At 37.0% G+C, this 13226-nt stretch overlaps 1 protein-coding gene across 2 annotated transcripts in view; it reads right to left on the minus strand.

Moving 5' to 3' along the window:
* ESD (esterase D) overlaps positions 1-13226 on the minus strand; it is a 28582-nt gene that overhangs the window by 6765 nt on the left and 8591 nt on the right. For both annotated transcript variants that reach the window (XM_006774190.2, XM_015570764.1), the window contains 5 exons: positions 10602-10700; positions 9165-9289; positions 7569-7688; positions 5687-5785; positions 3519-3686 (listed from right to left, as the gene is read on the minus strand). In XM_006774190.2, coding sequence (XP_006774253.1) covers positions 3519-3686; positions 5687-5785; positions 7569-7688; positions 9165-9289; positions 10602-10700 — 611 coding nt within the window. The remainder of the gene's footprint in view (positions 1-3518; positions 3687-5686; positions 5786-7568; positions 7689-9164; positions 9290-10601; positions 10701-13226) is intronic.

Consider the following 13226-nt stretch of genomic DNA (forward strand, 5'->3'; position numbering starts at 1 on the left):
AAACTGGACAAAAATTGTACACCTATGGATGAGGACAGTGGGGGGGTGGTAAGGGCAGAGGGTGGGATGGGAACCGGGTGGAGGGGAGCTATGGGGGAGAAAAAAGAGGAACAACTGTAATAATCCGAACAATAAAGATTTAAAAGAAAAAAAACTTGATTTGTAACTTCAGCTTCCTTACTAACACCAGAGTCATGCCTACTTCCAAGGTTGAGAATTAGATATCACTTAAGTACCTGGCACAAATTAGGGACTCTGCGCCAGTTTTCTTCTCCCAAGCCCTCCCCCCATCTCCTGACCTAACAGCTACCTATTACATGCAGGCACACAAGCCAATGGGAACAAAGTGAAAAGGCCCCATAAAAACTACATTCATCTCTGGCCTGTTCCCTTACAGGTGCAGCTCGGGAGGGGAGTCTAGCACGAGTTTCCAAATCTCTTTCAAATGCAGTTGAAAATCATAAAAGGTTCTCATCATGGAAATCAAAGAGGAAGTGCATGAACCATACCCTGACCAGAAAAACGGGAAGGCAGAAAAGGCCGGGTAATTTGGGGGACGAAGAGCAGCGAGAGGCCATGACACAATCTTGGTGCACGTTTTGGGTCTTTTGTTTATACTCTAGCGGAGTACTTTTCTCCCCGAGCAAGACCGCCAAATCGCCTCGAGTCAGGGGGAGGCAGTGCGTGCAAGAAACACTGGTGCTTAAGGCAAGAACGAAAAGCACTTGAAGTCAGTTGCCCAGACACGGCCATTTCCCAGGAGGCCAGGAAGGCTGGAGCGGCTGGACCCGCGGCCTCCCATCCCGCAGCTCCCGACCTCACCACAAGTCCTGTGGACCGGCTCACCTGCGCGGGGCCCACAGCGTAACCCTTTCCAGGGCGGCGGCCCCGGAACCCTGCGGCCGCGCACGCCACCCGCTGCCAGGGCCCAGGCGCCGCACGGACCGCGGCAAACAAACCAGGAACAGCCATCGAACCACCACTTGCGCGCACTACGCCTGTGCCGTGCGGCCAATCAGCGGCCGGAGGCGCCCGAGTCCTCTCGGGATTTGTAGTTCCGCATGGGTGTCCCGGCAGCAAGCTGGGCTGCGAACAGGCGCAAGGTCATGCTCTTCCTAAACAAGACATGATGTTACAAGCTGGTGTTCACGGTTGGCATGGCATTCATACCTGCAGATTTCCTGGATCGTAGGTTTCAGGCCAAAGTCCCAGCTTCCTGAACCCTTGATGACGTCCGGGGAGGGAACTAAACCTTGATTGCGAAGAGGGTTTGGGAGAGCAAACCTTTCTTTTGATGTTCAAGTCCCCAGTCAATCAAGCAGGGCTTGTTGGGTGCCAGTTCATTCTTGTGTTTGTAAATATTAGCTATATTCTTCCTTTCTGCTGGGCTCTGTGCTATTTCCTGGGGAAACTATATACTGCATAAGTAATCCCTCCAAACTCACATTTTGTAGGGTGGTTGAGACAAGATCCTGAGATGGTAACTGTCTTGAGAGGGGTTGGGTAACTAAGCACAACTGTGTGTTCCCACCACTTTAAATGTGTAGGATGCCCCCTTCCAGACCCCTTGATCTGTCCTTGTATATAGTTATACTAAGTATATAGTTATACTAAGAATAGATGTGCCTAAAATATATCTAACTTTAGGAGGAGGACTAAAGGTGGGCATCAGGGATGCTGCTAACTCAGGGGTTAGCAATAAATACCCTTTGGTCCTCAGCTTAAAAGCAGCAAGAGAAAGAAACTCAGTTACCTACAAGGGAATACCCATACGACTGTCAGCTGATTTCTCAACAGAAACTTTGCAGACCAGAAGGGAATGGCAAGAAATATTCAAAGTGATGAATACCAAGAACCTACAACCAAGATTACTTTATCCAGCAAAGCTATCATTCAGAACTGAAGGTCAGATAAAGAGCTTCACAGATAAGGAAAAGCTAAAGGAGTTCATCACCACCAAACCAGTATTATATGAAATGCTGAAAGGTATCCTTTAAGAAGAGGAAGAAGAAGAAAAAAGTAAAGATACAAATTATGAACAACAAACATGCATCTATCAACAAGTGAATCTAAGAATCAAGTGAATAAATAATCTGGTGATCATAATAGAATCAGGGACATAGAAAAGGAATGGACAGACTATTCTTGGGGGGGAAAGGGGTGTGGGAGATGCGGGAAGAAACTGGACAAAAATCGTGCATCTATGGATGAGGACAGTGGGTGGGGAGTGAGGGCGAAGGGTGGGGCTGGAACTGGGAGGAGGGGAGTTACGGGGGGAAAAAAGAGGAACAAATGTAATAATCTGAACAATAAAGATTTAATTTAAAAAATAAAAAATAGCTAAGATGATATGGTATTTATGTATGTTATTTTATCATAATTTTAAAAATTGAAAAACAAATAAAAGAAATAGATGGACAGAATAGGAACGGTCTCTCATTTGGTCTCATAAAGATAAAATAAGCTAATGCTGTGAAAACATTTCATAAACTGCAATGCACCACATTACACATTGATCTAGATTTATTCGAACATTAATCATTATAATTAAACTGTAGATCAATGTACCTGACACATTACCCTTAAACATGAATGAAAATATTTTTAGAAATCACAATCATGTATAATTTTCAGTGTTCACTTTTCATTCTGAAAAATGGTTTCTGTTCATATTATATTCCAAAGCTTATGAATAAATATTTTAGAAAATAAAAGCAGAATTTCTTTAATTACAACTATATTAACATAGAGTTAGGTGACTAGTAAGTAGTCAAAAGTATTTAAATCAAGGAAAACTTGCAAACCAACTGAAACTTAGAAATTATTCTTAAACAACTAGAAATACTAAGTAGCACAATATAAAGTGTACATGTGGCCAAAACCGGTTTGGCTCAGTGGATAGAGCGTCGGCCTGTGGACTGAAAGGTCCCAGGTTCGATTCCGGTCAAGGGCATGTACCTGGGTTGCGGGCACGTCCCCAGTGGGGGGGCGTGCAGGAGGCGGCTGATTGATGTTTCTCTCTCATCGATGTTTCTAACTCTCTATCTCTCTCCCTTTCTCTCTGTAAAAAATCAATAAAATATATTTAAAAAAAAATAAAGTGTACATGTGTATTTCAGACAAACAATATAAAGCTTTTGGGCCTAAGAAGTGTACATAAAATAAGGTGGAAGCTTGTCCTTTTTATTCTACTACAATAGCTTCATGTATAAAGAAAGATGTATCCAGTAATGTTGATGATTAAGTACCATGCAAGTATTTAAGCTTCTTGTCATTTACTGTTTTTACAGTAGAAAATAAAACTGTAAATACTTTTCACCTCCAAAAGCTTTCTTATTTCTATGAATTTTTGTCTAACATATCACTAACTTAATAGAAAGGCTTTTTAGTATCTTATTATAATTAAAAAATATCTTACTACAGGTAGCATTTCAAATTCTAAAATAAAATTTAAAAAGTACTTGGAATCCTGCTTTTTAATACTTAGTTAGAATAAGCTAAGATTTCCTAATACTTGCCTCTTGTAACCTAAAAACAACAGGGATTTTCTTTTCTGTACAGGCAGCTATGAAGTTATCAGGTAGTAACTGTCCATCTGAAAGAAACTGGTCATCTTTTCCTTGATCAATTAGTATGTCAAGCTGAGAACCTGGAAAGGACTTCACAAGATGAGTAGCATCATAAGCCTATGAAAAGAAAAATATTAAAAAATAAGTGCCCAGAAATATATTTTTTGGAATATACTATACTAAAACCAAATAGAAATTTAAAGCCATTTAAACTTTAAGGCTGATTAAATTGGAAATATGCTTTTAAGTTGGCTTTATTTATAAAGTTTTCAGAATTCTTTCCCAATGATAGGCTCTTCCGTACTTTGAAGCAGACAGATACCAGTTATAAGAATCCTATATCTCAAGCATTCTATGGAGTAAGCCTTTTTTCTTCTAAACTTTTAAGTTTCTTAATCACCTCTCAACTCAAAAAACAACAAAAACAAAACCCTTAACTTTTTCCCTTTGTAAATCCCTTCACAAATTAACTATTTCTTCAAATTCCATTATCTTTTTCTATTTCCAAATCTTCTCTATTTCAAATAACTAAGCCTATTGTTTGTCTCTTCCTTTTAGCTCTAATTCCAGACATAAATACATTCAGCCCTACCTTTTGCTATCTGTTGAACAGCACAAAAGATCTGCTATCTCCAAGAATTTTCATGAAATCGTGAATAATCTGAATATTAACAACTCAAAATTAAGGAGCTGCTACTAGTTACAATTTTATATTTTAGCATCCATCTTTAAATACTCTTGATTATTCGTATCTATTTAGTGACCACAACTTTTATGCACTGATCAAGAAAAACAAAAATAAAAATATTTCTCCTTCTAAAGCAGGGGTGGGGAATGTCTAGCCTTCGGGCCATATTAGGCCTGAGAAATCATTTGATCTGGCCCTGCCCAGGCATTAGGGGTGAGTTAATTAAATGTTTGACCAAAGACAGCAAGCTAATTTTAAGTTGATTAATTTTGTATGGCCCGCAAATGATGTTACAAATAACCTAATGGCCCTTGGCAGAAAAAGGTTCCCTGCCCCTGTTCTAAAGTATCATGGTTAAAAAGACTTACTTTCTTTAAACTTAAATTGCGAACCAGTAGTTTTATTGCTAGCTTTACCCAGTGGCCAGATAAGTTTCTACTGAATGAATATAAAAAACGTTCTACATAAATGTTAAAGGCACGCCTTAAAATTAAATACTCATTGCATTTGAAGTTATTTATTACATGTTCTTATAAGCTAATATCTTTTTAAAGTATGATACTTTGTAAAACACTGTGTAATAGGAAAACACGAGAACTCTCGTGATCTGTCTGCAATGTGTTGAAAGGAAGAAGTGGAAAGTGACCTATAAAGTCCAACTAGTTCTATGATTCCATAATTCTGCATGGCCTCCTCATTACAATAATAAATTAAATAACAGCCTAAACACAGCATAATTAAGATAAAATCTACTGCCACTTGGAGAAAAATTACATAGATTCCTTAAAGGTTACTGTGCCTCTACCTCATCCCTCCTCCTAATTAGCTGGTTTTCCACCCAGCTCTTTTATCAGACCATAAGTACCCTGTGGAGAGGAAAGGGTCATCACCCTTCTGGCAGAAGATCTCAAACTCTGCACAGACTGTGCACTTGGCGAGGATTCAAAATACTGGTGTAAGCACACTGTCAGGTCTCAAAGCACCTAAATTAATAATTTTCAACACTCTTCCAATACAACAAAAATTTAAACAAAACCAAAGAATATTCTAATCTAGTGAGCAAAGAATTGACTCTCCAGTTTATTAGACTTTCAAAGATCAATCTTAAAATAGGGGTCCACATGTAAATGACCTTGAAAGCACTCAAGTATTTTCTACTTGTTTAACCGGCCCATGATGAGTTCATTTGTAAAATATTCAAAGTCTGGGTGGAGTCTGCAAATGGCTCATTTCTACACAAGAGTAAAATGAGTCTCAGGAGAAAGAACTATTTTTATTTTCATATTGAAGCATTTGCTCCTATGCTTGAAAAAGCAATCTTGCTGTTAGGAATATTCTCATAAATGTACATTACACAATATCTATGTACAGCTTTTTAAAAAATTTGAAAACTTTAGAATGAGTATTGAGATAGCCATCTGGTACCTACCTTCCATTTACTTTGATCTGCTCCCAAATATCCATTAAAGGCTTTTTTGCCCCAAGGACAAAGCACTGGATTGCAAATTGGAGCAAATGCTGACACAGACTTTAGAAACAAAGAAATTTAAAAACAAGTTACATGTTGCTAAATCAAATATGAATAGATATTTGAAACTTGCTTAAAAACTCAGAACTTTTTTGCAACTTGCTTATAACTCTTGACTTGCCATGATAACCCCTGTGAACAATTTTCCTTTTGCTGTACTAGTATTATGAGCTTAGATTGTAAGATCTTTCCATAATACATCCTTTGTGTATTCTATTAAGAGAGCTAATAAACTACAGGTGCTAAAATAATACAAAGTGATACATTACATTTTCAATTAAGTAACGCACAATGGAAGTTTACTAGTATATTGGGTTTCTACTCCTTTCCTTGTTTAAAATTAATGTGTAGTAATATGAAATAGTTTATGCCTATGCTTCTGAATACATTATTAAATCTGAGACACATTATTTCTCTTAAACAGTGCCAAAAAAGCCCTGAACAATGCCATTAAATAATATAATTTTGTGTTCTGTGCAAGGTGGTTTTCACTGGATAAAAATGCAAAGACAGAATCACTGAGTTTCAGAGTGTTTGTCAATGTTATGTTTACCCATGTCTACTAGCTTTTTTGAAGGACAAAAAAATTCAACCAAATTTGATTTTCTCCCTCAAACACAGTAAATTTGATTGCCTTCTGCACAAAAAAAGAAAAATAAAACCCTTATTTTCTGGCATGACATGAATAAATTCAACTTTATAAAGCTTACCAAAAGGAAAATATTTGGTACTAAAGCAAGAAACTGCTATGAGAAATATTTTCATTTCTCAGTGGCACACACAAATGATTAAGTTCTTCCTAAGGGAAGGAAATGGATTAAACATATCTTGAGGTCTCTAATAGTCTTGTGATTCTAAAGACAGAAGCAATCTTAAGATGGTCATTGCTTCAAGATTTCCTTTTTCCATACTATGGTATGCTGTGCTGCACAGTATAGCATTCTACATACAGTGGTTATTCCAATTTGGCTTAAACAAACAACAAAAAAGTAAAGCTTCAAATAAATAAATAGGAAGGCTGAGAGTAATATTTTTCAATCAAGCTACATTCCAATTTTCATCAGAGGCATTAAGAATAAAGACCATTATAAACTTATGAACAAAAATAGATACAGAGGCAGAGCTGCCTCGAACAGACTGTCAAACTACAGCAGGAAGGCCGGGGAGGGTGGGAGGGTAGGAGGGGGGGGGGTAAGAGATCAACCAAAGGACTTGTATGTATGCATATAAGCATAACCAATGGACATAAGACACTGGGGGATAGGGGAGGCGAGGGGATTGTCAAGGGCAGGGGAAAAAAAAGGAGACATATGTAATACTCTTTGTAATACTTTAAGCAATAAAAAAGAAAGAATAGAGAATGCTTACATTTTTACAAATCATGAATAACTTCTCTCTCAAAAAACCTAAATCAACTTTACAAAAATATTCTTGGTAAAAATATAAGTACATGATATAATATTAATCAAGAACAACCTTTAGAAAAGAAAATGCCTAGAAAACTATAGTTTGAATTGAAGCAATAAAATATGATACAATTTTTTAATACTTCTAGTAAACCCACAAGAAACCACTGTGATTGAATTCTTATGCTTCTGAATATGTAGCATACATTGTGTGGTCAAAATTAATACTCCTCCCCTACAAACTCTTGAAATTCCCAACATTTCTAGAAAAGTTTAGTTCCAGTACTATAATAATATCCTAACTTCAATCTTTGACAGTTCCTAATATTATATTATCCAAGAGAGATATTTGTCACTAGAAGCTTAGGTAACCTTACTTTGTATTTTCCAGGGTTCTTTAAAGCACAAATCAGAGCTCCATGGCCTCCCATGGAGTGGCCAAAAATAGACATCCTTTGGGGGTCCACTGGAAAATTGGCATTAATGAGTCGAGGAAGCTAAAGATTTAATAGTGTGACAAAAGATATAAGAGAAAGTTCAATCTTTACCAGTTATATAAAATAATTACACAATCAATAGTTATAAATCAGTCTTACAATGGTATGAATTAGTAAAGTTTTTTTCTTTAAATCTCAGGTAGACAATGGTAATTAATATATCACTGGAGAATATATGGCATATCTTCCTCAGAAACGAACTTTAAGAAGATGCATAAAGGACCTTTAAAATGTCCTAAACCTTTGCCCTGGTAATTCCATTGTTTGGAATCTATTCTAAGGGAAAAGTCCTTAAGGGAAAAGAATTATACAAAAAGACAATCAATGCAATAATATTTATTATGGTAAAAAAAAAAATGTAACCATAAATATCCTACATTAAGACAAAATTAATTATGGCATATGACAGCAATTATTAAAAGTATGTTATCAATAAATATTGAAAATTATTTTTTTTCAATTAAAAAAAAGAGTAAGATAAAAAATGTTTTACAATTATAGAAAGACTAGTCATACCAAAAAATGTGGAATATACCAAACACAGCCATTATTTGGATAGGATAATGGGTGACTTTCATGTTATTGTTTCTGAGCTTTTATAACACTAGAGGCTCGGTGCAAGAAATTCATGCACGGGGTGGGGAGAGGGGGTTCCTCAGCCCAGCCTGCACCCTCTCCAATCTGGGATCCCTCTCACAATCCAGGACTGCTGGCCCCCATCCGCTCGCTTGCCTGCCTGCCTGATTGCCCCCTACCCCCTCCCCTGCCAGCCTGATCGATGCCTAACTGCTCCCCTGCCAGCCCGATTGCCCCTAACTGCCCTCCCCTGCAGGCCTGGTCCGCCCTACCTGCCCTCCCCTGCAGGCCTGGTCCGCCCTACCTGCCCTCCCCTGCAGGCCTGGTCCCCCCTACCTGCCCTCCCCTGCAGGTCTGGTTGTGCCCAACTGCCCTCCCCTGCAGACCATCTTTGACCACATGGGGGTGGCCATCTTGTGTGTTGGAGTGATGGTCAATTTGCATGTTACTCTTTTATTAGATAGGACAGCATATATTAAGAATTAAAATCATAAAATTTAGAAAAATGCATAATCTGAACATAAATATTAATAAAAGTAATGCTTCTACTTATCCTTGCTAACTAGGCCTTCGTTAATCACTATAAAATGTCTGAATGAAGCAGCTGTTAGAGAAATAAAAAAATTTTTCATAAACTGTTTTCTTTGTGTAACCTGGGCAGTACACACAGATATCAATATAATTACTAAACTCTGTAAAACTGTATTTAGTATTAATTTAAATGGCAGCAAATAGAATGATAATACTAGTAAACCTTGGAACTTTCACTAAGATAATAAATTTGTATAAAGCAGATTCAACAATACCATATTCTAGTTTAAAATTCTCAGGACTATAACGATTTTGTGTCCAAAATCAAGTGTTTTGTCCATCATGGATTTACAATATAAATAAAATTACCTCCTCTGTTACATAAGAGTACATTCTGTAGTTAGTTTTCCAAGGATGTTCAGTGGCATCCACATAAAACCCAGCGCCAGTGCCAAAGTCCCAGCTCTCATCTTCTCCTTTAATATTGCAGCCACCTAACAAGGAAAATTTGTGGTTTCATCTACTCTGTAGTAATGGTCCATGTTTAATTGCACACTTTTAAATGAATCTGAACGTTCATTTGCTTTAAAGCTGTTAGCCAAATATTGTGGGCCTCTCTTCTTTGCCTTTTGGGGAACATACTTCCTGACCCGCTTGAGTGAGGCCATGTTCTAGCCAATGAGGTGAGAGAAAGAATGCCCTTCCAGGTTAGGGTATTCACTGCCAACATAAGCCACCTGGCTTTGATGATGAAGTTCCCCACCTACACTTCCTCACTCAGTTTTATCTGTCAAAGGACTTACATCCTCTTTTTATATTTCAAAAATGTGCTGAGATTCCTTCTCTGATGACCCTCGCCCTTACCGACACTTCCTATAATTCTCTTTATCACTGTGGTCTTATAAGTGACAGGAGACAAATGCTTGCGTTCAACTTATTATCATAAACTCAGAGGGTCTCCTCATATACTTTGGAATCATTCCATCGTGTTTCCCCTATTTACCCATGCCTCATTGGGATTTTCTTGTATTCCTTTTAATTTATTACGATTTATTTTATATATTTACATATAGCTAAAAAGCCAATCATTAAAATTTTTAATAGAATTAGAGTAGGTAATAGGTAGAGTAACTCGAAGGAAATGACCTCTTTGTAATATTCAGGCTACCTTTCCAGAAACATGACAATTTTCCATTTATTAAGGTTTACATTTATGATCTTTAGCAAATTTTATCATTTAAAAAAATAAATCTTCATAGTTTTAAAGTTTATGCCTAGGCATTTTATATTTTTGACGCTATATTGAATTAAATTTATTACATTTCTAGTGAGACATGTCTTGCTTTTGTGTAATATAGCCTGTGAAAGGAAATGCACTACTTCCCAAGGTCAGCCATTTAACTTTCAGATAGTTTCAGCTGGCATTTAAATTCCATTTTCTGAGACTTCCAGGATCACAAAAGAAGTTTTAACTATCTGATGGATTAAGTTGCACAATGTTTAATAATCTCTAATGTAAACATTCTAGTCATTTATATTAGGACTAATCCTTTTTAAACTGTATGATTATTTGATAACTAACAGGGATGAGAAAAGACAATTATTATATGACAAGACAGTTTACCTATATAATACAAAATGTATATAATATGGTATTTTAGAGTCATGGTGTCATTTGAAAGATTAACAGAGATATAGCAAAAATATGAAATTAATTTTATAGTGTGTGGTATATAATATCCCACTTATAATTTAGTCTTAAATACTTATATTATTTACAAAGTACTCAGGAACAAGAACACTTACGAGGGCTGGTATCTGGAGCAATGACAACAAGGCCATGTTCTGAGGCAGCCTGATGATAACCAGATTTTGATATAAAATTCTGTTCTGTGCAAGTTAAACCTGAAGATCAAAAATACTGTTATCTCATGCTATATTGCAAGTGATTTATAAGCTTTATTATTTTTATAATACAGAAAAACAATCTCATATGGTATTATGAAAAAAAATTTTTTTACAGAAATAATTCTAAAGAAGATGCTTCAAGTTCCCCTTCTCATAAAATTTATAACAGTATTAATCTAAGATCTGAGTTAGGGTTAAATGCTCCCTTAGCTGTTCTTTGAAAGTCACTCACCGAAGTTTCAATCACTAAAATCTTTAGGATAAGATGCATTTTGGAATTTCGAAATTTTCAAGCTGTAGAATAGCAACATGGCGCATAAAACCAGCATTATAACAACCCCAGTGCAATGTTATCAAACATGCTAATGAAATATGTTACTATTTCATGAAAACATAAATATTCACAGTGAGAAAATACTATGGTAATCATAATACAAATAACTTAATATTTTTATATACAAGTAGTTCACAGCAACAAAATTCAGTCTAATCATTTTGGTATTCCTCAATGTACTAAGAAGAGGGTAATGGCTACCATATATCTTCTTCAAACTGAGTTTAAGCCCATTCTTACAATTGTTTCTGCTACTTTTCTAACGTCTAAGCTTTTCAGTTATGTGATAGAAGAGATGATTTACTTCTCTTGTTATGCGAGTCTGGTAAGACTGGCCAAAATGTGAGAATGGCCAAGAATGAACTGGCAATAGATGCCCGAGTCCAAAAGCATTAACCCAACAGCCCTTTTCCAGTAGCCAATGATAAATATACCACTACACCTGATAATTAGCACTGTGAAAGCTTACTGATATGCATGATGCAATATGAGCAACTACAGAACACTTTTATAATTTCTATTTATCCCCTAATAGCATTACAGACTTATGAAATGATTGCCTAATCCAGATTGGCTAAATTAATAATTTTTTAGAAATAATTCTAAAAAAGATGCTAAAGTTACCCTTTTCATAAAATTCATAACGGTATTACTCTAAGATCTGTCTTAGGTTAAATGCTCCCATAGCTGTCCTGTGAAGGTCATATAAAGTTGCAGTATCATTGGATAAATTGTTATGGAAGTTCATGGTTAAGTAAACCATTAGGACATACATACTTTATAACATAAAACTGCAAGTAACACTGGATAGTGTTATGGAAGTGTATGGTTAAATAAACCATTAGGATATACAAACTTTCACTAGTCATGGCAAGGGAACAGGATCCTTTCTATCCACCATGTTCCTTTGTAGCACATCTTCCAGAGATATGAAAGCCATATCATGGTGAAGAACTGCTCCAAATACAGATAAAGGGTCGATTTTGCTGACCTTAACATAAATGTACTCAAAGGAGGAAGGATAATACTGTAGAAAGCAGGGGCTTTGGATTTCAGATAGGATCTGGGTTCTCTATGTCACTCAACCACTTATTTGCTAAACAAAATCAGGAAAGTAAGTCAAATATTCTGAGTGTCAGCTCTTTCATTTAAAAAATGGGCATAAGCCCTAGCCCAGTGGTTGGCAAACTGCAGCTGGCGAGCCACATGTGGCTCGAGAGCAGCAGTTTGCTGACCACGGCCCTAGCCGGTTTGGCTCAGTGGACAGAGCGTTGGCCCACGAACTGTAGGGTCCCGAGTTCAATTCCAGTCAAGGGCATGTTCCTTGGTTGCAGGTTCCCTGCCCCTGGTTGGGTGTGTGCAGGAGGTAACCGATCAATGTGTCTCTCTCACATAGATGTTTCTCTCTGTCTCTCCCTCTCCTTTCCACTCTCTCTGAAAATCAATGGAAAAATATCCTCAGGTGAGGATTAACAAAAAAAAGAAAGAAAGAAAAATGGGCATAATATTGTCTATTTTTACTTCATAAAGTAGTGTGAGGATTAATGTTAACATGTGAAGAACTTTGAATTGTGTCTGGTACACAGTGCATAGTACCTTGCCCTCGGGAAACATAAATCTGTTTAGAGATCAGAAGAAAAAATGTTTTTCTAGTTAGAACACAAGTCCCTCTATTAAGGTAGTAGGGATTGAATTCTAGAATAATAGAAATGAAGATAATTCTGTTAGTAGTATTACTCTCAAGAGTCTGGAGATGACTACTACTTAATATCTACTTGATCAACTGCACTTATCCTATCTAATAAAAGAGAAACATGGTAATTGGTGTACGACCGCTACCCTTCCCATTGGCTAATCAGGGGAGATATGCAAATTAACTGTCAGCCAAGATGGCTGCCGGCAGCCAGGCAGGTTAAACTGAACATGAGGCTTGCTTGCTTCAGTGATGGAAGATGGCAACATTCTTGCCGGCCTCTCAGCCTGCAGTTTAAGAAATACAGTAACAAATATCAGCTAAAAAAAACCCCAGAAACCAGCTTTCAGGGAGCTGGGATCTCAGAGCTGGAGTTGATACAGAGTTTTGATTATAGAACCGAAACAAACCAGATACCTGCTTTCAGGAGCGGAGGCCTAAGAGCTGGAGCCTCAGAGCTAAAGCTGGCCCAGAATAAAAAAAGAAAAGAAAAAAA

This window comes from Myotis davidii, unplaced genomic scaffold, assembly GCF_000327345.1.
Source record: "Myotis davidii unplaced genomic scaffold, ASM32734v1 scaffold888, whole genome shotgun sequence".
Taxonomy (NCBI): domain Eukaryota; kingdom Metazoa; phylum Chordata; class Mammalia; order Chiroptera; family Vespertilionidae; genus Myotis; species Myotis davidii.